Below are 25,005 nucleotides of genomic sequence, written 5' to 3' on the forward strand. Positions count from 1 at the left end.
GGCCCGGGGACGGCCACCCCGAGCCTGTCACTGCTGCGACGGGTTTAAAAAACACGTGTTTGTTATTTTTTAACTTGTCCCGTGGAAGCTACCGGCGTGTAACTTTCTCTGTATCCCTCTTTTCTCCCCTCAGCTGGAGGCTGGCAGCGATGAAGAGCGCAAATTAAACGTGAGGTAAGCGGAGCTGTTTGGCTCTAAGCGTGTTTCCACTGCTGTTAATTGCCTGCCACGCATCTCGGCCCTGACCCCACGCAGGGCTCTGGCCCGAGCACGCACGCACGCCCGGGGGGGATTGCGGGGCCAGCCCTGCCGGAGCTGAGCTCTGGGGGACGGCCTTTCCCTTATCGCTTTAAGTTTGGGGCCAGTGTTTAAAGCATAAAAGAGGGTTTGGTGGTTTTTTTTTTTCTTATTTTTCTGGTGTGAAGAAACCAGAAAGTTGCAGGGAAGGGGGGGTGTGCTCCTGGGGTGGGAAGGGACGAGAGCTCTGCTCCCTCCTGGCTATGCAGCCGTCCTGTATAGGAATTCTGCTTCCTTGCTGCTGGGATCCTATAGGGCTGCTTTGCTCATACAGGGGGAGGAGAAGGCTGGGATGCCCCGCTGGAGAAGGGAAAGGCCGCCCTCGCTGACGCTCTGCAGACACGAGAAGCAGCAGCGATAAAGCTGCTCTGGTGGGACACCCGCCTAATGGGGCCGAGTAATTACGTGGGTTGTCCCCTCTAAATCCAGCTGCTGCCGACCGCGCTTACCCTCTAACCTGTAAACCACAATTCGGGAGATAAAGTATAAAAAAAATCACAGCAGAGCTTCGGCAGGCTGGTTCCCTTCTTGTTGCTACTTCCTACTTCAATTATCCTGTTTCAGATAAGAGCGAAGTCACTTAACGCTGCCGCGCGGGGTTCGTTCTTGCTATTTCCACCCCGCTGTGTGCTTTGAGACGCATCGTTGCGGCGCTACGCGAACGAGATGCTGGCGGCAGCTTTCTCTTCAGCCTGGTGGATCGGTTGCTGAGACGAGGACAGAGCAGATTCGGGTTGGGGTCTGGGTTACCTTGCAGTTGGGAGCAGCGGGCGGGTGGATGGATGTTGGGTGTTTTTGTGTTGCTGGCCAGAGTGGTCACGGGGGGATGGACACGTTGAGACTGGGCTTAAAATCTGACGCTTTTCTTTTGGCCACTGAGAAGTGCTGCTACACCAACACTAGGTACTGAAGTCCCGGGAGCCCCTTGAGGATTCTTTTCCACGTACGATTTTCCTGATAAGAATCTGGTAATTAAATCGCTGGATGCGCCTAGAGAATAGGGGGGCTTTTGTGCTGGCCCTTTGCTGTACTCGGGGAAACGCTGCCGAGGACTGGAGAAGACCTGCGGCACAGACCCAGCTTAGATGGTAAATGCAGCTCCTCCGCGCAGGGGGCTGGATGGATCCCACCTCCCCTTCCTGCTGAGCTGCTCCGGGCCGCTTCCCGGAGACTTTACGCGGTGCCCATGGGGTGGCAGGATTGCTCAACTTCACCGTGCTGCTTCTGCAGCGGCTGGGGGTTCAGGTTGTCTCCTCCGAAATAAACCCAGGAGCAGGCTGTGATGTTATTTGCTGATCTTTAGACCCTGGACTAGCCTTGCTGGAGAGTTAGGTGACAGCTGTGCTTTGGCACACGTGCCCTGGGTGCAGGGATCAGCGGTCCAGTGCCCGGCTTTGTAGACCTCAGTGGTCCCAATAGTTAGAGAAAGGGTCGTTGGAAACCAGAGCCCAGCTTGCTGCCGGCTCAAACTGCATTTTGTTGGTACGAGATGAATGTGCTACTACACACTTATGGCATAGCTCCTTCATCCACTTGCTGAACAGATGATTTTCATTCACTCTAAAAAAAATTCCAGGATTTTCATTCTGGACTGCATCGTTGGATCCGGTTACGTGAACTATCGATTTTTATTTTTATTTTTTTCTCTCTGAAGCACTGGGACACAAACCACTTCTTCCAAGTTTTAGAACCAGCCACGCATTTTACTCCTCTTTGGTCTAAGTTTCCTTATGGCTTCTGTCGTTCCAAAATGCCAAATTTTAGTGGTTTCCACGTGGAGGGAGCTGCCTGGAGCACCGGCGTGCTGCCGGGGGGTGAAAGACTAGGGTCTTCCTCTCCTTCCCAGTGCCATCCTCTGCGTCTCGCCAAGTCACTGCATGTTCCCGAGCCCCTTTCTGCTCCAGTTCCCATCTGCTGCCTACAGCTGACATTATTTCCTCCTGTTCTGAAACGCTCCGAGGCGGTGTTGCGTCTGGGTGGTTCGGTTCAGCGTTGAAACCTTTCGGTGGTAAGAGGCAAGGGTTTTCAGCTCCGCGGGGCCTGCTGCTGCTTTCGAAATGTGATGGAAGGGTGGACGGCCCTGCGTCCCCCCGCTTCCCGCCTCGCTCACCAGGTGGAAGAGTGTTCTGCGTGTCTGCCAGGTTTGATAACGGTACAGTTCCTTTTCTTACTGCGTTTTTGTTGTAGCTTAATGAAGTGACTTTCTCCTTTGAAGGTCGTGGACCTGTACCAGGTGTTTGCTGCAGGAGTTAGGGGGAGCCTTCAGGTTTACGGGAGCTCCCTTCACGGCTCTGTCACCAGCAGGAGGAGGAACGGCTGCGGACAGGCTCCTTCGAGAGCATCGGCCCACGAAGGGCCGCGCTACGCGGAGCCCGTTTGGTTAAAGTCGCTGTAATAAAGGTGACTCGTGGCTGGCGCTGTGGAAACTCGGAGCTGTGCACATCCAGCAACGCTGCTCGGGCTCCTCGCCTTGCTTGCTGTGCACCTCTCCCAGCCGCAGGACAGGAACACGGACCTGGCCCGGCTCTGCCCGAGCTGCCAGCCCTGCGCTGCACCAAGGTCCCGCTGCAGCTGGTTGTTTGCACTCTGTTGTATTCCAGCGCACAAAAACACTTCTTACTACCTCGGTCTTTAACGTTTTTTAGGGATTTTTATGCACGTTTCACTGGTGGCGGCACTGAGCGAACGGCTTGCGGCCGTGTTTTGGTACCGGGGAGGTACACGGGGCTGGGGCGGCCGTCGGCGGGATTTATTTGCGGGGACGGTTCGTTTTGGACTCGGCAGGTCCTGCTCCCTGCCGCGTTTCTTGTCTCACAGCTCCTTGGTGGGAGATGGCGGGGCAGAAGCTGCTGACTTTATTAACTGTTCAAAACAGGACGCTGAATCACATCCTGGCAAGGCTGCAGCATCCTGCCTTAGCGTGCTCCATACAATGGGGAGGCAAATTCACAGGCTTGTGACCCTCGGCTGCTTGCTGGCCGGTAGGTGTGGCCGTGGAAGCCGCTGGAGATATAATTAGGCCTTTACATCTTGCGGTGGGTTGTGTGGGGACGTTCAAAGAGCGGGGAGCTGAGGAAGCGTGCACTTATTTGACACTTATTGAAGGCCTGGCCTTTCCAGGAAACTGTTGCTGACTTGAAGTTGAGCAACACGATGAGTTTATTTGGCTGTAGGTAGGGTAACAGCAGGAGGCCTGCCAGTTTGCAGATGTGGTGATCAGACCGTTTAGGAATTGTATATAAATCTTTTTCCCTTTTTTTTTTTTCCTAAAGCCTCAGCAGTTTGAAGGGAAAAAGTACCACTGGCCCTGTTATCAAAGGTACTGGCTTTGTGCTGAATGTTTTTTGGTTCTTGTTTTTGTTGTGTTTTTTGTTGTTTTTTTTTCCTGGAAAAGGCCAGTATGGTTTCTGTTTATTTAGGCGTTAAAGAGACGGGTCAGAAAAATATTTTGGTTCCACATGCCTCTTGATTTTTAAATACCTTAATCTTTGATAATCAGTTGCCAAGATCTGTGAGTCAAGGATTTCTCATACAAATCAGAGCTGTGGCCAGCCTGACAAGTGCTCGTAAGATGTTTTTGGAGGATGTGAAGTGCACAGGACACCAGCCTGTCCCAGCCACCGGTACGTCCGCACCTCCGAGGTATCTCCCACTGTACCGGGCTCTCCCCATCGTCCTAGGACAGACCTAAGGCTTGCTGTAGGGCCCCAAGTCTGTACCCACCACCCATCTCAGTGGTACAGAGACCCCGTGCAGCTGGCTGGCGGAGATGCGATCATCCTCCCGCAGTGAGGGGAATGCTTGGGGGCTCAGCACGAGTGAATTAACTTTGATTGCACGAAGCCAGCTCTTATTTGATTATGTGTTTTCAAAGCAATTTTTATGGAGCTAAGGAGGTGGCAGTAGGAAGATCTTAAATAAACCTTGCAGCACCGGTAAGTTTTTATAAACCTCGTAAGCTTAAGCTTCCCCCTGCCACATTAAGAGAGCAGATGGAAGGTTTGAGGGGCTCCAGGTGGCACAGCTGAGCCTCCCATGCACCCTTTTTGTTTGTTTGGCAGTCCTTGGGTTACAAACCTGCCATAACCACACCAGCTCACCTATGTTTCTTGAGGAAATCCACGCTGCAAGGATCAGGAATGAAGGCAGCTGCAAGGGGATGCACGGTGATGTGCTGCTGACAGCCGGGCAGAACACCTCTGGAGCTTAGCATCGGGGGCCAAGGCATCCAGAAAGGCAGGGAATGGCACAAAATCTCCCTTCAGGTTTTCCGGAAAGCTGCCAGGTTGCTTGTTTGCCTGTCTGCCATCGCTTCCAACGCTCACATCCGCGCGGAGATGGCTGCCTGTGGGGCTGCTCGCAGTGCCTGCGTGTGGGCATCTGCAGAACTTTTGGGGCTGTGGCTGTCTGCTTCTCCGTGCAACACCGATTTTAAAAGGTGGCCAGGTTTGGAGGGGAAGGGGAAAAGATGAATGCTCCTAAGGTTTTACCAAGCCTTTTTCTTCTAGAGCTAGCTTTGCCCCTGGCTGGCAGCCTCCTTGCTTTCTGGGGTGCTCCTCACCATGGGGTGCTGGCTGCACGCGCTCAGGGGAGCTGGGGAGGCTGGCTGCCTCTAGCTAAACACTAGATGGGGTGTCTGGATTGAGCTAGAACTTCTTGACCTGCTTTTACCCTGTGTGATCCGCTGAGATTTATTTTATTTTATTTTTACGCATTACCAATGTGTCAAGTACTCCCTGGTCTCTGCTGCCTTTTTTGGAGTCATTCTGAAACCCAGCGGCTAAGCTATTTTTTGGGTTGCTGCGCCACTGTTGTCTGTAGAGTTTTCAGCCCTGCTTCCCATCCTGTTGCCTGTGTCTTGGCTGACCTCCGCTCGCTCCGTTTGGAAGCTGCTTTCTTCATCCTTGAATCTATTATTCACCTTCCTTTTCTTTTTCCAGCGGTGCCGTTGGAGAGCTTCCACCTGCTTCTCTCGCCCGTCTCCGGGCGACACTGCTGAGTGGGTGAAGCAGGGTGACTTAATAAAATAGTTTAAAGGATTAAAACAATGAGCTGACAGGAGGAATGCAGGAGGATCGGTGGACGTGCCGACAGCTCGGCTGGGGATGAGGACGGATGGGGGCAGGATCAGCTCCTCCCTGAGGAGCTGGAGGCTCTGCCTCAGATGCGTGGCCGCAGCAGCTGGGACATGTGGGTGCTCCTCTCGCTTCCCTGCACCAGCTGCCATCTCCCCTGGTATCGCATGGGGGCAAGCGCAGCCACCCATGGGTCCCAGCAAAAAGCCCTTTCCCAGGAGTGAAAGAAAGGTTTCTTTATTGCCGTTGGACAGGCAGTCGTGCCGGCTGAGGTTCGTAGATCTGGCCCTGGCCTTGTGAGGCCGTGGCTATCAGAGAAATGACATCATTTTGCAGTGGGAATCTCAGAAATGCTCACTGCAATCTGAAACGTTAGCTCCGAGTCCGTCGCATAGCTGGATGATGCTGTGATCAGCCGTGTGCCTTTTTGAACTCTGCGATTAATGGGATGAGCAAAAAGGATTTATTTTTTTCCTTGTGAAACAATCTCTTATTTTATTTGGCCTTTCACCATCAAGTACTAGGGATTCCTAGAATTTTCTCTTTCCTGGCCGTTTGGGAGTTGTTCTGCTCGCTTATTTTGCGCAAGTCTCTGCTGGAACGGGGAGCGAGCCTGCTAATGGGTTTGCTTCCCTCTTCCTGCCCTCTCTCTTGGACAGGGCTCCAGCCATTTATCCGGGTCACGCTCTGCGCCGCAGCCACTTGATGTGCTGGGATGGAGCTGGGGTGGGGATAGAGCTGGGGTGGGGATGGAGCCGGGGTGTCCACGGCCCTTTCTGTACCCTGCAGAGCGTCGCAGCCACTGTCTGCCCGCCCCGCATCTGCGCGGGGCTGGGGCGAAGGCAGCCGGAGGGCCCTGCGTGCGTGGGGTGGGCAGCAGCGGCTGGAGGCACATCATTAGCAGTCTATTTATGTTAGGAAATTAGCTTTTGTGGGCTTCGTGATTGATTTCATTTTTCTTTTTCCTCTTTGTGCCGGAGGAGAGTTTGTATCTGGCGCTGTGAATGCCCTGCAGTGTCTCAAACCCTTCTCAGCATTCTTGCGCTGTGAATGTGGCCCAAGCCTTGCAGCCAAACAATACATGCTTAGACTCTCCTTTTGTTGCTGCGGCGCTAGAAACATGAGGGGGAAGCCCGCTGGGTCTTCCTGCCAGTCCGACTGTCCCTGAGATGGATGGGGAGATGCTTGCCCCAGCTCTGGGGGCTGCTGCTCTGGCCCCCCTGGTGACTTGTTGGTGCCCCAGCTGCCCCCTGGGACGGGGAGATGTTCCCCGTGTGTCCGAAGGAGTTTTGGACCTTGCTGTGGTTCGCAGCCTACGGTTTGGGTTTCTTCTCCGAGTGACTTGTCTTCAGCTCGGGAAGGCCGAGAGCAGGGACTCCATAACCCATCAGAGCCGCACCCTGACGTGGCCACAAGTATGGAAGGAGCTTTCCTGCCTCACATTTTCTGTAATAAAATAGTACTTCAGAAGAGAAACATTTCCAAAAGTTCCCTTGAAGGCAGCTGCCTCAACTTGGGGTGCATCGGGGAGATCTCGGCAGAGGTTGAGCACCGCAAGGCAGCAATGCTGGCAGCACTCGCCGATGCCCGAGGTGTGCTGGGCACCTCCGGCTCGTACCACAGGGTGGTTTGTGAACACATCACAAAACCTCCTCACATCTACAGTAATGCCTTGTTTTAACGCCACGTTTGGTGCTGGGCCTTTCCCGGCCCCGCTGTATGGGGAGCGCTCTGCTTGGCCTGGGCTGTGTGGAGTGAGCATGGCGGTGCCATCGGCCATGTTGGTAATGGTGCCTGTGGTGTTTTGTCTCATCTCGCTGCGGCCCTGGGTTCTCCGTGACTGCTGTGTGACACAGAGCAAAGGCCGTTTGGAAAGACACGAAGTACTTTTATTAGAAGCGTGAGAAATGACCTGCTGCTGCCTCGGAAGGCTCCCGTTCTGTTTCTCAGGTTTTACAGTAGCGCCTCAGCAAGCAGCTTTGAAGTTAATTTTTCCCTGGCGCTGTTTGGTGTTGCTCAGACCCCTTCCGAAGGCCCCTTTCGGTCAGGAAACGCTATCTTCTGCGTCTCCTGTCAAGCCAAAGCAAGCAGCCGGCGTGCTCCGGTTGTTGCCCTGCCTTGGGAAGCAGGGGCGTGCAGCTGCTGCTTTGTCTTCCTGCTCTGTGTCGCCCCAAATCTTCCCCTCCGTCTGATGTGCTGCTCTCCAGTTCAGTTTATGTCGCTATTTCGGTGCGGCTCCATGACTGCCCTCAGCGTTTACAGCCTGTCCTAACACCACACCGGGCCTGCGCTGTGGGAGCGGCCTGGGGCCGGGCCCGGTTCTGCGCTCGGGGCCTTCAGGGCTGCTTCGTGTTCCTGCACGACTGCTTGGAGCCGGCTGGGCTTTCTCCAGGCTGAGCAGAAAATGTTGGCGGGGGGATTTGTTCTCCTCCCCACCTTACCCAAAAAGCTGGGGGCAAAGGGATGTGTTCTTAATTCGATGGCGCTTGGGAGACCTGCTGTGTAACGTGGAGGAAGCGCGTGAAGAGCACGGCTGCTGCTACCCGTTGCATTGATGGATGCCAAAAGTAATTGTGCTGGGGCAGGAGGGTGTTCCTGCCCTAACGCTGCTGCTCGGGGAGCCTGCTGTTAGAGGGGCCCAGAGGCAATCTCTGTCCCCAGAGAGCTCCCGCTCAGCCCTGATGGATGACCTCCTCTGCCCCCACACCACATGTACGTTTTGTTCCGTTAATGAGGGGGAAATTAAGGAACTTAATTTGACAAAGATTTAGTGGCAGGAGAGCATGGCGTGGCCCTGTGCCTAGGCAAGGCTCCGTTACAGAGCTTTGCTGCAACAGAGCACGGCACCCGAACCGTGCAAGCACAGCACAGGTCAACGGAGAGGGACTGCTGGAGATGGAAGGTTAAATAGAAGCAGAGAGAGCTTCCCGTGTGAGCAGGTTCTTTGAAAGGGCATCTGGAATAGTGTCTGAGAGAGGGTGATTTAGCTTACAGGTAGCATCTAGCTAGAAGAGTGCCCCAGGCAGTAGCTGAAGCAAGCCCCTGGGTAGGTGCCTTGCTCCCCTGCTGGGGCACGAGCAGATCCCAACAGCGGTTGTGATGAGCAGCAAACACAAAGGTAACGAGTTCATTACAGCTCCAGAAATAGGAAGGGTCATTGCAGGTGTGATGATGAGACGGGCTACATCATGCACGCAGGGCAGTTTGGGGAGCAGCAGGGTGCCTGGGCAGCATGTTGTTTCTGTGCTCTGCCTGTCTTAGTTAAATATTTTAATTCTCAGACTAGTAAGAGGCTGCTGAATCAGCCCCAAGCTTGGCTGGGTCTTCCCGCTGAAAGTGGTGTTCTTTGTACTAACATCTGTGTACGGATGTTTATTTTGGGATGAAATGAGTTAAGTAGCTATAAGAAACACCAACGGAGTGCTTTCTTGTATCCTGCAATGCGTGATGATGATTACGTATTATGTGAGATTTCCCATTGAAGCAGGGAACTCAAATACCCAAGGCATACAAGTTTTATTCCTGGGACGTACCACTGCCTAAGCCACAACAGCAAAGCAAGCTGCTTAGGGAAAATCGTTCTATAACTGGCAACCGGCTTCCAGCTCGGTCTGTCCGTCCGGTAACTCGAGCAGCTCTGCCTCTTGTTCCGAATCCCAGTGTTTTTTTACCAGGCTGCTTGTTTGCCTTTGCGGACCCAGGGAGCGGCATTTTGAAATGATTAAAAGGCACTGCCTATTGTGTTCTTAAGCAACTTGAAATGTGACTGATGTGTGTTGCAGCCGCGTTCTTCTGGAGTTTTCCCAAAGGGGAAGAAATATTTCCTTTTAAAGCCGAGCAGCGCAGAGCCAGCGGATGGGGCGAGGGACAGTGAAGTCAGGAGGTGCTGGACCGTGTCTTGGCAATGCTGTGGCCTCTCCTTGCCCAGCTCCAGGTGCAGAAGGGCTTCTACTTCATGGACAGCAAAGAAATGTAGCTGTTAGTACCCTCCTGCTCACACGTGGCTCCCCCAGGTGCCTGTAAGAGTAAGATTTTACCCCCCTTAGGGGCTGGTGTGGTCCTGCTGAGATAGCACCATGTCCCAGGCCATGATGAAACCCCTGGGCTTGGCGTTTATTTGAGAGCTGAAAGGGGCTCTTGGGATACTGCGCTGGTTGGGATTCCTGGAAGGGCATCCAGGGAATCGGTGGTTTTTGTTGTGCATGCCAGTGAGGCAGGGTAAAGGTGGAACAGAGAGCTGCTTCTTCCTCCGTCGAGGCTGGTGGTGCCTGGGGAGCGCCAGCGTGTCATCGTGGTTTGTGCCTGGAGAAGGAATTAGTCAGGGGTCTGTAAGAAACAAGTCTTCAGCGAATCCGGTGATAGCCAGCCGCTAACAGATAAATACCGAGCCACCTGAAAGAGTTTCTTGTTGGGTAGGAGCTCGGAACCGCCTGAGTCACCGCGACGCGGCACACCGAGATGCGGCGGCTGCACCGTAAGCGAGGAAGTATTTTAATTTGGCAGCTACTGCCTTTGTCACATATACATTACAGCGCCGGCACGCAGGGTTTTAATTGTAAACCGCAATCAGGCAGCAGTCAATATGATGCTTTTCGTCCCGTCCAAGTGAACGCGGACCTTCCAGAGCGCCCGGCTGGTGTGCTGCGTGTTTCTGATACGCGCTGCGTCGTGCTCAGAGCATGCGAGAGGAAACAAACAAACAACACCAGCCTGTAGGAGGGAAGTGATTAGACGAGCTTCAGCTGTTTTTTTCCCCTGCTGAATGGCCTTCTTTCATCAGGATATGTTAGGACAAGTGCTTTCTCAAGCCAGGATATCAGTGGAAGACACAGTGTTCCGTAAAAGTCATCCAGTTCCTGGGTAGCATCAACAGACGCGACTTCTCTGCTCCGCACAGAATATACGATCAACCTTTTCTTTTCTTTTTCTGTTGTTTTTTTTCTTTTTTTTTAATGGGTTTAGAAGCGAAAGGATGTGAGCTTTACGGCTAGTTATGAATCTTTTCGAATTTACTGACTTCTGTCTGACTCTCGGGCCAGCACAATGCTTCTGCTGTTCAAAGAAACCCAGTCCAAATTAGTATGTATAAACCACTCGTTTTTATGCTGCTAACAAACGCTGCTTGCTTGGGCATTTATCACTGCTGCTGGGGGTCAAATGCGGGGGGTGTTCTCTAATGGTAGTATTTTTTCTGTTCTTTGGGAGATTTTTTTAAAAAATGGAGCTTAGATGTTTACTGGGACTGCAGGATCTAAGTGTTTTTGTTTTTTTGTTTTTAAACTGGGTTGGAATATCGCGTCTTGCCTTTTTCTCACTTTTATTTTGCTAGCTGTCTTTTAGAACAGTTCTATGAAGCGACTGAGGGTGGTAAAGTGTTCCTGGAGTGGAGATAAGGGACAGTGTCGGGTAACGAAAACCCCAGCCTTGGCAGCGAGGCACTGGGGTGTGCTGCCTCTCCCTACAGCCCCGCGCTGGTCCCCTCCGAACAGGAGCAAATCGGGGAGCACAAGTGGGGCTGGGGAAGTCCGAGCGGTCTGACCTAAGGAAAGCTGCGTTTTGTAAGGTTTGCGTGTGTTTTGGGAAACAACGTTTAAATTAGAAATCTTGTTCTCAATTGTTTCTTTAGCTCTGCTTTCCAGCTCATTTCCATGCGGATACATACATGGTGGCAAAAAAAATTGCCATGAGGATTGTCTTTCTTGCTTCTTCTGCTCCTGCAGCACAGCTTTCTCACTTGCCTACAACTGGGAATAATCTGCCTCACTGTAGAAGATTTCCTGCCTGCAATGAGGGCGAATGTCAGGCCAGATGAACTGCTGGAGCAGGCGTTACCGATGCCTTGGGGAAAGAGTCCTGTCTCGTCCGCGTTTCGTCCTGCTGTAGCAGCCTCAGTCAGTATTCCCTAGGGATCAAAGAACAGCCTTGGGGATATTTTTCCATTTTCCCAGCAAAGTATTTCCTAAAATTCTCGAGACAGAAATGCTGTGAACGATTTCCTTGTGCGTTATCTGACCGCTCCTTTCCTCTTGCTGAAAAACCAGCTGAGTGCGCGTGAGGCTGCTATCTGACTGAATATCCTATACATTGTGGTGGTGTCACTGCTGGTATGTAACTCCCGGCCTTTTTTTTTTTTAACGCTTTCCTGTTAGATCTGAGGGCAGGAGGCAACAAGACTCTTCCTGGCTCGCTTATGGAGCGAACTAGCATTTGTCTGCAGCAGTTCTTGCCGCTAGTGTGTGCCGGGCAGATCAGAGCTGGGGTTTGGGATCGCGAGCAGGCTGCGGGGCTGGCGTTGAGGCACAGCTTGCTGGTGAGCCGAGCGGTGAGTGCCAGGATGCTGCGGGAGCGTAAATGGAGGAGAGCTGGTTTTAACTAGCGCGGTTGTCCTGCTGGCACTTGATTGATCCGATATATGACTTAGGGAGCCTGGAACTTGGGCTAAAATTTTAGGTTGCTTTCTAAGATAGACGGAAATCTCAAATCTAAACCTGATCCGGCTTGAAGGTTCGGTTGAAAAATGTAGAAACTTTGGGAGCCTTGGCTCTGTTCTCCTAGGAGAGAAGAGCTGAACTTGCAGCAGAAGCTGAAGAGATATGAAACTGATGTCTGTCTCCCAGAAAAACTGGAGTAGATTGGAGCGTCAGCGCTCGCTTCTACCCAGAGGCGAAGACCCCAGATAAAGCACAGAACAGACGAGTGCTGGGAGCAGAACCTCCTGTGGGATCGTTTTCTGTAGCATAAATAACTCCCGGGCAGCACAGGCTCGTAATGGGGCGTTTATATTTAGTTGATAGCAGACCGTAATTAACGGCGATCTATGTTTGGAAGTGCAGGACAGCAGAAAATTCGGCTTTGTAACAAGGAATGCCTCTTGTGACGGTCGTTGCCTGATGTTTTGAGTGGGGTAGGAAATGCCGCGTAAGCAGTTACTGTGGCAACTAAAAGGTAGCTTAGTAGATGTTGATTTTCAGCCTTGTGGGAAATGCGAACTTTACCACTTATGTCCAAGTCTATTTCTAAAAGGCTCGGAGGGCATTACGGTACCGTGTAATTAGGCTCGTGCCGGGTCTTACTGTAACTGCTGGTTTTGTTCAGCCTTCTCGTTAGCTGTGTTCTCGGGCCTGTGTTTCAGATGACTCTGGAAATACAGTTTGTGTGTGCACATACTGTGACCTTCCTTCTTATCGGCAGCGTTTCTCCAGCTGGTTGTATCTAGCCAGAGCAGAGCAAAGCCTTCGCTATTGTGTCGGTTTGCTTTTTCCCCTGAAGTTTCAGGGCAGCTCTTTCTCTTGAGCTGTACAGGTTTCACCTCTCCCCTCCCTTCCCCTGTAAATCTACAGACGATTGATAGTTGCATGTTCTTGTCCTTGCATTCCAGAGAAATTTTGAGAACTGGAATTAGTAGGCACCGGTTGACTCGGAACCTGATCTTAAGTCATTTCGCAGGTCTAAGCCTGTAAAAAGCCTTTCCCGCTACTGTTTTTAAGTTGCAGAATTTGATTATCAAGTGATAAAGCCATTTCCAGTCCGTGACAGCTCAGGCAAGTATCTCCTGCGATGGCCAAGTAATAAAATGTTGGTGGAAAATGACACAACGCTGCATGAATAATCCTGGAGCCATGCCTTGCAAGTGGCAGGATCAGCCTTTGGGAACAGCTTCTCGTGGCAAAATCCTGCTGTGTTTTAAGGACGAGAAGCCCTTCCTTCCCCAGGTGTACAGACTCGAGCACACGCTTTGCTGATACCTCCTTTCCGTTGACTTCCTCTGTCGTTTGTTTTCCAGCCTAAGCGAGAGCTTTTTCATGGTGAAAGGAGCGGCCCTTTTCTTACAGCAAGGAAACAGTTCCCAGGGCCAGCGAAGCCTCCAGCATCCTCACAAACATGCAGGTAGTGGCTGAAACCGCGTACCGAATTTCTGCTCCCTCTTGCTTCCCTGCTCATCTCCTCCACGCTGACAGGCTAATAGCAGGCGTGGGAGGGTGGATGACTCCTCTGACTGTCACCGGGGGGGGGCCTCGAACAACCTGCTGAGGAAAACCAGGTTTTCAGCCCACTTGATTTGAATGGGAACATATGATTATTGTGTCTTTGTTTAAACTTTTGTCATTGCCTCGGAAGGGTAACTGGAGTAGAAATGTATTCTCTGCAGGCATTATGGCATTCAGCACGGCGTTCTGTAGCCAGGGAAGGCTTCTGAGCCAGAGAGTCTTTGCTGAGTATGTATCCCTGTCTTCTGCAGCCTCAGACAAAGAAATGTCACTTGCTTCTGCTTTGGTGGGTTGATCTTTGCCTTCTCCTTTGGTCCATGGGGAGGCAAATGCAATGGGCTGTCACGGGGCTCTAGCACCTCTTCTGTGGTTACTGAGGTCTGGATTCAGCGTGGCAGTGATATTTCTCCCGAGCGCTCTCCCAGCCTCCAGTAATCTGAAGCTTGGGACTTTATATGACAGATGACAGCATTTACTTACGTATTTATTTATTTATTAAACTGCCTCTTGCTGGTTTTGTTCAATGCTGCGTTTTAAAGTGAGGCACGTTTTAAATAGGATTTAGGTGTCTGTCCAGAGACTCGTTTCGTAGCTCCTTACATCCCCTTTTCTGGTCTCAGAAAATCCCCCTTTCAGTTAACTGATCTAAATCTGGCCTGTAAGCATTTATTGTGGCTTGAGAGCAGCCTGTCCTTCCTTCGCACGCCCCTCCGGTGTCCCAAAAGGGTGGGAAGAAAGTTGTATGGTGAACGCACATAAAGATCAGTAAGCAGATAAGGGGTTAAGAAAGGTGGATTCTGCTCGCCCTGTATTTTTATGCCTTCTACTGTTGACGGGTTTGGAATAAGAGATTACTAAGAAAGAAGAAATAAAATCATCTGGGCATTTTGAGTGCAGGAGCACGTGGGAAAGGCACAGTGTGGTACTGTGTGTCTGCTGCTTAGTAAACACTCCAAGCACAAAGAGGCTGTTTGAATGCCAAGCTTGGCTTTGGGTGTCTTTGATTGTCAGCAATTTCATATACCCAGCAAACATCCTACGGACGGCATTTTATCTTGTATGGAAAGTTATGAGTGCCTTACCGAGTTATTAGATGTGAACTTGTTTTGTTTTCTTGTGGAGCCTTTGTTCCCTTTGCTTGCTTTCACCGAACAGAAATGTACCCACTGCCTTAGAGTCTAAGTGACTTGTGGCACGAACAGCCCTTTATTTGAGACAGAAGGGATCACCCGAATCGCGCCCCTCCTGCAGCCCTTCCTCCTCAGAAGTTTCCCCTGTTCAGCTATCCCCTCCATAAGGCCCTGTCTCCTTTGTTCCTTCTTTAATCAGAATTGTTCCTCCTGCCTCTTCCTCCCCTGTCCTTGGGGCACGTAACTTTGTGCCTTCTGTATGATGCTGTAAATGGAAGAGTGTCATCATTTATGCCCTTCACAGGTGGTCTCGATGTATTTGGTAGCCCCCAAATACCCCAGCCAGGTAGCACTCTTCCAAGCAGCTCACTTTGCTGTCCCAGAGAATTCTAACCAAAGTTAATTGGCCTGCCTTAAATGTTTTTTGTTTGTTTGTTTTCACTTTAAGAGATGTCCAATTTCATTAAAAGTCCAGACTCTGCCTATTCTTAGCACAACGAGTTAGAGACCCTTGATGATTTCTCTGCAGGTGATTTGCCCCAGCACCTCCAGGTGATGATCAACCTCCTTCGCTGTGAGGATAGAATCAAACTGGTAAGAAAAGATGCATTTTTCTGCCCTTCTTTCAATTGGAGGCATTGGGAACAAACCTCTATAGGGTGACAAAAAGCATTGGCAAATCTTAGGTTTCACAGTTAAAGTCTGCCATGCTGGTTGCCAGCCCCACCAGGTTTTCCTGCCTGCTCCTCTTGGGCTGGTCCCTACGTCCAGGCTGTGAGTTGGATCAGGAAACTGTTCTGAAATGTGTTAAGTTTAATTTTCCAGTCAGCCGACAAATACTAATACAGGAGATGAGATAGGAGCTTGGTGATGGTAGTGGGTGCTCTGCACTTAAACTGTTCTTAAGTCAGTCCTTGGCTTAAGTCAGTCTTGAAATTACATCCAAGTGGGCTTTAGCTTTCTTTTAAAGAAATGTGCAGAGGCTATAAAAGTCACTGCAGAGAAGTCTATGTTAATTATCCCCTCTAGCATGGCTGACATCTGACGTTTCAGGAAGCCTCTGAGCTTGTCTCTCTTTCTTGTTCAGTGCATTCACCAACTTTTGGGCACAATTACACCTAAAAAATATTGGTCAGCAATGGAAGTGATAATTATCCAAAAGCTGGTTTGCAGAGCTTGACTGTTTTTTTGTTTTTTTTCCTAGGCTGTCCGTTTGGAAAGTGTGTGGACAGACAGAGTCCGGTACATGGTGGTTGTGTACAGCAACGGGCGGCAGGACACAGAAGAGAATATTTTGCTGGGCGTGGATTTCTCCAGCAAGGAGAGGTACGTCTAAGGCAAGGCTTGGCTTGGAAATCGGGTAGGCTGGGTTCTAGGGAAAGCTTGTCAACAACAAACTGTCCTGAGCAGTTAATTTTCATGTATCTGCATACTCTATGAAGAAAAGAGAGACAATTGTTATTTTTTCTGACCGTCGTGAGGGCGAGAGGGTACTCATTGTTCCAGAAAGCTTTCAGTCTCCTTAGAACCTCTGGGCTCTCTCCGCAGTTGCGGGCAAAGCATTTAATTGTAATCCATCTGTAGGGCTGTGGTATTTACCTCATCTGTGGTAGTTTGCTGTCTCCTCACTACAAAACACTTCTGCAGACACGTTTGCAAAACTGGAACTTATTTGATCCATCGGACTTCACGTCTGGTGATGGCATGATGCAATGGAACTGTTTCGGGAAGGTTAGTTGCCAAATAGCCTCGACAGCAATCCTGCAAAAGCACCTCCAAAAACAACAAACAAATGTGTCAGTAATGAGCTGTTCCCTTTGTCTAACTGATAAGGGCTCAGAATATTTTGAAAGGCAAATAAAATATTTTGTTACTGCAGACCCTCTCACATCGTTCCAGTTATAGGTGAGTAAACCAAGGCAGAAAAGTTCTTGGCTCAGAGAGGTGGGGCTGCTTTGGCAGAGCTGGAGTTAGAAGTCAGAGCTTCCAGACTGTTTTTCTGTTCTCCGGTGATTTTAGCACGCTGCCATGTTGTGCTGAGGTGGGACTCTTTTGTTTTCTTTCTGGGAAACCTCAGAGGATTTAAGTGGAAGGGGGGAGCTTCTGCGCTGCAGTGAGTCCTGTCGGTAAACTCCTAGCAGTGCCTTCCTGAGAAGATTATTGTCACTGGCTTTGATGCTGCTTCTGTGTCTGCTGTTAATTACTGCTGCTGGCGTTAGGGAGGAAATTCTAACGTAGCGTTCCCTTATGGCACACTTAGCGTGCAGCAGCAGGGAGTGTTGGCCATGTCCTCTCCAAGTCCGAGGTGACCTGCCAGTAGTTTGCTCCTGGTGGTGAGTGGTGGGAGACAAGAGGAAAGATGCAAAAGTTATGACAAAACGTAAAGTTAGCTGCTTTTTCAGTTAGTTTCCCCTGAAAGCTGGAGGCTTTGTAAATTAAGGAAAAGTTTCATGCATAAAGAAGTCTGTTGGCATTAGCGACTTTTATTGAGGGACTCCGTGGCTCCATGTTGGGGATGAAATGTCACTGCTCAGCTGTAAGTGTTCTGACTGCTGACAGTTTGACTAGTCAGGCGCTTTTGTGGGTTTTATTCCTTTTACATGTGTTTAATAGAAAACACTTTTCCTCGCAGAGCTCTAGAGTGCACATTGTCCACATGTGTGTTCAAACTGGCCTGTCAAAGCCTTTGATCTGCTGCAGAAAGTGGCTGAAGGCTTAAAAAAAAAAAAGGGAAAGAATAAAACAAACCTGTACTCTTTGCTAACTGTCTGTTGTGTGCATCTTGATTTCCTTTAAAACTTTAATATCTCAGCAGCTTAATTATTTAGCAGTTGAAAGTTACTTCCCCCCCATTATAGTACAGCTTTCTTGCCAGATTGCATCTCTGAAATAAGAGTGTTCTTTTGGGTTAGGTATACTCATAAAATCCTTTTTGTCTTTTCTACCAGCCAAAGCGATGAAGTGCAAACTGAACGCACAATCCTTTGAAAGGCCCCTGGGGTCCTCTTTGGAGAGGGCAGGCGGCTGCTCTGCCACCTACAAGGCTCGCTTTCTGCCTTGCTGCAACCTGAATCTCTGCAGCCAGATCGCTGGGATCTGCTTTTATGTACTGCTAGGGAGCTTCCTTGCACCGAGCTTAAGGGGGTGATGAGCTTACGAGCAGGAAAGGTGATGGGGGAAATCCTGTAGTGCTTTCTGGCAGGCAGTGTGGGGGAAGAGAAGAGCTGGGGATTCTCATTCCTGGTTCTCCAGCTCAGCGGAGCAATCAGCATGCTAACGTCAGAGTAGACCTTTAGACTTCAGTTGCCGGTCTCCTTGTGTGTTGTGCATTTGATGGCCTACGATATTACGAGGAATTACTAGAGCAAGACTTGAGGATTTTAAAAATTAACGAGTATTAATAATTGAGGATATTGGCATGACCGCATTGTGGCCTATATTTAACATCCTTAACGTTTCTCTTCCAGTAAAAGCTGCACTATAGGAATGGTTCTTCGTCTGTGGAGTGATACTAAAATCCATCTTGATGGTGATGGGTAAGAAACCACATTAAAAGGATAGATGTGAATGTCTTTCCCTTCTGGGGGCTGCTTTCGGAGAGATTCTCTATCACTGTGCAAATGAAGTTCCAATTTGGAATTCATATCTGCAGGTTTTTTATTCAGACACTGAGGTTTTTTTTGCTCTCAGACTGCTCAGTGGAACCTGTAATACCCAGAAAATGTTTTCTGAAATCCTGCTCAAAGGGTGGAGCTCCCATTCCTGGCAGCGTACAGCAGGGAAAGGTGTCCACTTGCCATTTTTGGGGGGGAAGATGCTGGAAAATCAGTGATAGAAATTCTCATCCTTGATTTTTTTTTTTATTGAGTGCTCTTGTAGCTGTCTTGCATTAGCTGTTTGTAGAGCACAGCTTGAGATGCAGAGAAGAGCAGTTTGTGACTGTTTTTTCCCCTCTCTTTCAGTGGCTTCAGCGTGAGCACTGCAGGGAGAATGCACATCTTCAAGCCAGTGTCGGTGCAAGCCATGTGGTATGGATGCTAATTAGCCTTATTGAAAAAGAGACTCTCATTTCTGTGAATAAATTAAAAACAAATAAACAAACTGCATTTTAGCATTCTCCGTAACTGGAATTCAGTGAGCTGAAGCAGAGTTGCTGCTTCCCTGTGTCAGCTGGTAGCAATACTATAAAGGGACTCTGGGAGTAGATGTGAAAACAGCATCTTCTCCTGCTTCTGTTTGGAGCAGCTGCATGCTCTTTAACACAAGGGTGATGGGAAATGGCACTAATGAAATGTATAAACACAAAAGCCCAACTTGAATTCATCAGGCTGCAAACCCAGTCTTTCCTCCCTGCGCATACTTTTCTAGCTGTCTGAAGGAGTCTCACGACCCATTGCCAATCTGACGGCATTTCCAGTTCTCTGCCTCCTTGCTGGGGCTCCTGCCGCGTGGAAATTTTCCGTGCCACTCTGCGATCGCGTTCACCTTTCAGCTCCTGTCACCCCTCCCATGTGCAGGGATTCCAAAACACTGAAGCGGAGAGGGCTGAATCAGCAGCGGCTGTGCCAGCGAATGCCTTCTTGAAGAGGCTGCTACCCTGCCCCAAACAGAACATGGCTCTTGGCCTGGGCAATGTGCTGGCTCCTGTCAGAGCCTCATGAGATCCTACTCCTTGGGGCATGCGATAGGAAAAAGATGCAGATGTAGAGAAGGGTGACGTGCTAGGGATGATTTGGTACAGAAACAGGTGAAACTCTTGTTCCTGTCATTTTTGAGCTCAGCCCCTCCTGTTGGCAACCTTAGATGTGGTTAATAGCTTCACTACAAGCACATCTTCAGAGCAGAGCCTTTTAAAAAAAAAAAAAAAGGAAAAAAGGAGGAGGGAATGAAGGGAAAAGTAACGGTAGAATTTACAAAAACAAATGACCCGATTTGGCCCTGTCCCTGGAGCGTGTCAGGGGCCAAGAATGCTGGTAAATAGGCATTTGACTCCTTGCTGAAGGTGGTTTGAAGATTGTCTGTATTCTTTATTTTTCTTGGGTCTGGCTTTACAAGTTAGCTAATGATTAGATCCCAGAGTGGCTTGTGCCTTGTGCTTGCCTGTTAATCAGGAGAAAATGTCAGCCTCTGCCTCAGCTCAGCTCTTAGAAGGCCTCCAAGGTGCCTCCTCTGAACTCTGATACAATAAAGCTGCTGCTCTCAGAAAGCAAACCGCAACAAGCAGTGGTGAAAATCTTTTCCCTCAGTGAAAAATCACTTGAGATCCTGCTCTCTCTGTTTGTTGCTCACGTCTGCACACATTTGTTCTCCGAACTTGCAGGTCTGCTTTACAGATCCTCCATAAAGCCTGCGAAGTTGCAAGAAGGTACAACTACTTCCCTGGTGGGATGGCCTTGGTCTGGGCCACGTACTACGAAAGCTGCATCAGCTCCGACCAGAGCTGCATCAACGAGTGGAATGCAATGCAGGACCTGGAGTCCACCCGCCCCGACTCTCCAGCTCTGTTTGTTGACAAGTCAGTTCTCAATTTTACTAGACAAAGTTGGCTTGGCTCACAAAAGAAATCTCACCTTCTCCCTTTTGTTCCCCTGGCAGTTCATTTCCTTTCTATTCATAAATACCTTCAAGTGTTTTTCTTCCATTATTCTGGTCAAGTTGCTTGTAATGCAAGTCCTTCCCACCATCCCTCTGTCCCGTACAAGTTGCACCGTCCCTGGAGAGCATGTTTACAGCTCAGGAAGGAGACCTCCTCTCTGCTTACCTTCCAGGCCAACTGAAAGGGAACGAACAGAACGGCTCATTAAAGCCAAACTCCGGAGCATCATGATGAGCAAAGACCTGGAAAATGTGACTTCGAAGGAGGTAAATATAAAAATTCCTGCTACCTAATTCTTCCTGCTAGGCTCCTCTTCCAAAGAGTGCTGTACTGACAGAGACACCAGATGACTGGGTGCCGCTGGCTTTAGAGGGTGTATTTCCAATTGACCCTTGCAGATTTTACTCTTTGCTGTACCTCTGTTTCTCTAGCAGGTAAAACAGGGTAATACCAGTATCAGAGTGTATTTTTCAAGACCTTGGTAACCAGTATGTGACTCTCAAAGTGTAAGGTGTCTGATCTTTGCCAACAGAGTGGCATCCGAGGTGATCCTTGCACTACAGCTGCTTGTAGCTGATGCAGGCATGTCCAAGGAATGAATTTGCAGTCCCTTACTCCTCAGTACGTCCTTGTGAATTAGACAAGCCAAGGCAGCACTCTCAAAAGATGCAGTTGGTGGGTTCAGCCCTCACCACTGTGAGTATACACGGCTGTTTTAGATGACTATCCTGGACTTGCTCAGAGACAGCACAGAGCAAATGGTGCGCTAAAAACAGCGTCTTTATCTTTGTTGGCTTCATCTTAACGTTTTATTTTCTTTGTTCCTGAACAATGTCAGAGAGGCATACAGGCAAAACTTTGCTGGTGAGTCTCTGGATGAAGAATCACAAGTCAAGGCTAAAACTAGTTTGGATCTGTCCCACAGGGTGATGTAAATGCCTGCATCCGCAGTGCAGGCATTCTCAAAGCAAACGGTAATAGTTCTTTTTGGGTTTGATTTTTGTTTGTTTTGCAAGGAAGGCTGTTAAACTGCAGGGCTTTCCTTCCTAAAGCTTAGCACTGAAGGGTTTGGATGCACTCTTGTGTAACAGCAGCATTACAAGCTGTAGGCGTAAGCTGAGAACTCGTCTGTCTGTTTATGTATTGTTAACTCTTGGTGCAGTCAGGATGGTATGATTTTTTTTTTTCTACCGTTTTCCAAGGTGGGTTCAACAAAGCTGTGTTGCTTTGCATTACGCCTTCTTGAAGCTGAGGTGTAGTGAAAGGACTGTATGTGTGTGCATCAGGACATCTTGAAAAAGAAAGGCTATTAGAAAGCTTTCTCTTCACCAGTATTGCTACTGTTCACTTCTTGCTCCTGATGGGCTTCTTGTTTCCTAGTTGTTCTCCAGGGTCTTGTTTTTTTATTTCAAGTTTTGTGTTTCTTTTTTTTTTAAGAAGCAGGTACCTCAAAAATTGTTTTGTACCTGGATGTTATCTGAAGCTTTCTGTACAGATCTTAAATTTGTGGGCCTAACATGCTTGGAGAGAGATGCCACGTAGTGGGATTCCTCGTCTCCAAAAGGTCAAATCCCTGCTGCCGTCTCTAATGAAGTATAGAAAAATTATTTTGTAGAGGAGTGCCAATAAATGTTTCTATTGAACAGACGAGATTCTAGGTGGCATCCTTTGTTTTCTGCTCTGCAGATACGAAACGAGCTAGAGAAACACATGAATTGCAACTTGAAAGAATTCAAGGAATTTATAGACAATGAAATGCTGCTTATCCTGGGTCAGATGGACAAACCGTCTCTGATTTTTGATCATTTGTATCTGGTAAGTTGCTGTAATAGGAGCTCCAGATGAGCTGGAGACTCAGTGGGAGTGAGCTGACAAGTCGGGGGCTCAGGGGGATCTGGATTTGGCGTCAAGGCTGAATAGTGCAGTGTGAGCAAAAGATTACAGCCTGCTATCCAGCCCTCCATGCGGAATACTCGAGGAGTCATGTTGCTTGTAAAAGCAATGATTATATTATATTTTTATCACTGGAGATAATTTGAACGAAGGGATCTAGCTGTGAGTGCTGCCCTGTGTGACAATTGTTCGCTTTTTGGCTCTGGGGAGGGTCACTACATTGGTTTTCTCAACAGAGCCTATCAAGTTGTGTGTGTGCATGGCCAAAACTACAAAAAGAACAATGCTGAAGGTGATGCGGGTGATGTGCTCTTCGAGTTTTATGCAGAAGGTGTGCGTTGTGTGTAATCTCTTGCCACTAGATGGTACTGCAAGCAAAACCAGGCGCTGCCATCTGGAACAAAGGCTTGCTTGAGATGAGCACATTTGTGCCCATTATGTTTGGGTCACTTCTAGTTTGTTTTTCCTGGAGAGAGTCAGAGGAAGTGTTGATGTTTGGGGGCAAAAACCTGCTTTTTTAAACCTTTCCTAGCTTTCCATTTTGTGGATAGGGTGAGATCCAAGGTGATCACCCCCAGAACTTTCAAGATTTGCCTCGCTTCTCGTATACCTGTGATCACAGTCATGCCACGTGTAATTACTTGTTACTTGTCTTTCTCTGCACTATTTATCTCTGTGGTTAAAAATCCAGTGTGTCCGGGCCACGACATGGGAGAAACTGTCTCTGACTCTCATGTCATACAGGATTTTTTCCTGCACGGCCCCTCGGCCTGGTTGTCCTTAATTCTTCTGATTTCAGAGGGACTGGGAACTGTCCTCGTGCTGCATTTGAGGATGAGCCTGGGTGGGCTGCTAAAGTAATCCAGGCAGCATCCTGCATTCCCCGCAACGTCCCGAAACTGGTGTGCTAACTGTGCCCAGAGGCTGCTAGCAGCATTTCAGTTGACGGCTAAGGAATGAATATTGCTGAGGCTGGGGCACTGCAAAATCTTAGAAAACGGGGAGGGTCTCGGGCTCCTTTGTAATGTGACTTACCCGTGGCTGTTGCAGGGGTCAGAGTGGAACGCCTCTAACCTGGAGGAGCTGCAGGGCTCGGGGTGAGTACCGCTCCTTTCGGGCTCTGAATCCTCCAGTCCTTTGGGTCCGTTCCTAGCAATGTGGGTAACTTATCATCGGGACCTTGATTAGGAAGTCTTTCCTAACTCATTCCCATCACAGGGGGAGTGGAAATAACAAAACTTCTCATTTTTGAAGTGTGTCAGGATGTCTGGCACACACACACACACGCACTCCCCAGCGTGTAGCAGCCAAGTGTGCAACGGACGCACGTACTGTTGTGTCAGATGTGAGTTCCTGCAGGCTGTGGAAGAGCAATTACAGCGCTGCGCTTAGGAAAAACTCTATCGAAATGGAGCAGAACTTCCTGGGGATGAGCGAGCTCCGTCTCACCTGCCCAGGCAGGCAGCTGCAGGGCTGTCTTTCACCACGCTCTCATCACCGCACCGCTTCTTGGCACGACTTACTTTCACGCTTTTTGGACGAGTGAGAGTTTTGCAGCGTATAAATATCTGCTGCTTGCCCAAGGCGTGCACCAACCCTGACATGGGAAACTGAAAACTATTGCTCAAGAGCATGACTAAAAATGTTTTAGTTCGGAGTCCTTGGGAACAGATGTCTGAACATCTTTAAGCAAGGAAATCGACCGGCATGTTAATACTTCTGCTCTGTGGTGAGGGTATTCTGACGTGCAGTGTCTAAAAGTCGAAGCTGGACGAATTCTGAAAGAAACATCCTGTGCCCTTGATTTGCCTGAATGGTGTAAAGTAATAAATCGATATGGGCGCTCATTCTCCCAGGGTACATCGTAAACCTTGCTGTAATATTTGGCAGGAATCAGGGGATACCATGCGACTGTTATTTCGTATTTTTGATCAGAAAGAAGAGGAAAGGTTGGTTTCATAGTTAAAGCCTGCAGTTGAACATTGTGATTCCTGGGTTCTCTTCCCAGCTTTTGCCCAAGTGCTGTTGCACTTCTGGGGTGCTGAAATAGAAAGTGTGCAGCAGACAGCGGGGAGTTTGAGTAGGTTACAAAGCCTTGGCAGATAGGCTAAAATAAACTTCTCTCTCTCGTGCTCCCGGTCCTGCTTTGTTGAATGGGATATGCTGGTAGTGAGAGGTGAGTGACCGGACAGGCCCTGCATGTCTTGTGTGTGATTTGTCATAACCTGTCCCGGGAGATCAGGGTTAAGGCTGCAGATAAAATCTTACAGCTCACGTTTTGTCAGATTTCATGGACTTCGTGTGTATTGGTTCCCCTTCCGTGACCATGGTGGTTCATCTCTATCTTTCGTTCTCCACAGCATTGACTACATTTTGAATGTGACCAGGGAAATAGATAACTTTTTTCCTGGTTTGTTCGCCTATCACAACATCCGGGTGTACGACGAGGAGACCACAGACCTCCTGGCTCACTGGAACGAGGCGTATCACTTCATCAACAAGGCCAAGTAAGTGGGCTGGGAGACGTGGCTTAGTGCGAGGGCGCAGCCGAGCCCCAGCAGAAACTGCTCCAGGCCTGGGTGACGAGAGAGACACCGTGCCCCGCGTGCTGGACCCTCCTCAAGCCACACCACAGCTGAAGGTGGCAACTGGGTTTTGTGTCACATCTTTTCCCAGGGGTTTTCTGTGTCCCTGGAGCTTCCGTGTTCTTTGTCTCTTCCGGCGCAGGCATTAACCCGCTCCTAGCCTACGGTTTTTATTTATTACTATTATTTTGTCTCGCTTCCAAAAGGAAACGAGGACGCTTCCTCTGCTTGAGGTGTTCTGGAAATACTCCAACACGTGTCCGTGTTGGACTAGCCCAAGACATGGTGACAAAGTCCATGAAACACTGCTGGGCCTTTATACTCAGGTTGTTCCTGCTTATTCCTGTGCCCAAAGACTTGGGCAGGCAGGCAGGGGGCTTCGTGGTGGTCTCTGAAATGGTGGCACGGCTGAGGCTGCCCTTCTCTACCTCTTTATTTTTC

General features: G+C 49.4%; 1 protein-coding gene across 4 annotated transcripts in view; it reads left to right on the forward strand.

Annotated features, from left to right (window-relative positions):
• The window catches only part of SSH1 (slingshot protein phosphatase 1), a 32,516-nt gene that overhangs the window by 3,588 nt on the left and 3,923 nt on the right, over positions 1-25,005 (forward strand). The window contains exons 2-12 of one of the 4 annotated variants that reach the window (XM_066979079.1): positions 134-174; positions 13,156-13,259; positions 15,020-15,084; positions 15,695-15,816; positions 17,958-18,026; positions 18,453-18,518; positions 19,811-20,005; positions 20,259-20,352; positions 21,773-21,901; positions 23,030-23,076; positions 24,340-24,486. In XM_066979079.1, coding sequence (XP_066835180.1) covers positions 134-174; positions 13,156-13,259; positions 15,020-15,084; positions 15,695-15,816; positions 17,958-18,026; positions 18,453-18,518; positions 19,811-20,005; positions 20,259-20,352; positions 21,773-21,901; positions 23,030-23,076; positions 24,340-24,486 — 1,079 coding nt within the window. Of the gene's footprint in view, positions 1-133; positions 175-861; positions 1,031-1,057; positions 10,452-11,499; positions 11,695-13,155; positions 13,260-15,019; positions 15,085-15,694; positions 15,817-17,957; positions 18,027-18,452; positions 18,519-19,810; positions 20,006-20,258; positions 20,353-21,772; positions 21,902-23,029; positions 23,077-24,339; positions 24,487-25,005 lie in introns of those variants that run through there. The other 3 variants (XM_066979081.1, XM_066979080.1, XM_066979082.1) reach the window with 3 other exon arrangements.

The sequence above is a fragment of the Anser cygnoides genome, chromosome 17, assembly GCF_040182565.1.
Source record: "Anser cygnoides isolate HZ-2024a breed goose chromosome 17, Taihu_goose_T2T_genome, whole genome shotgun sequence".
NCBI lineage: Eukaryota > Metazoa > Chordata > Aves > Anseriformes > Anatidae > Anser > Anser cygnoides.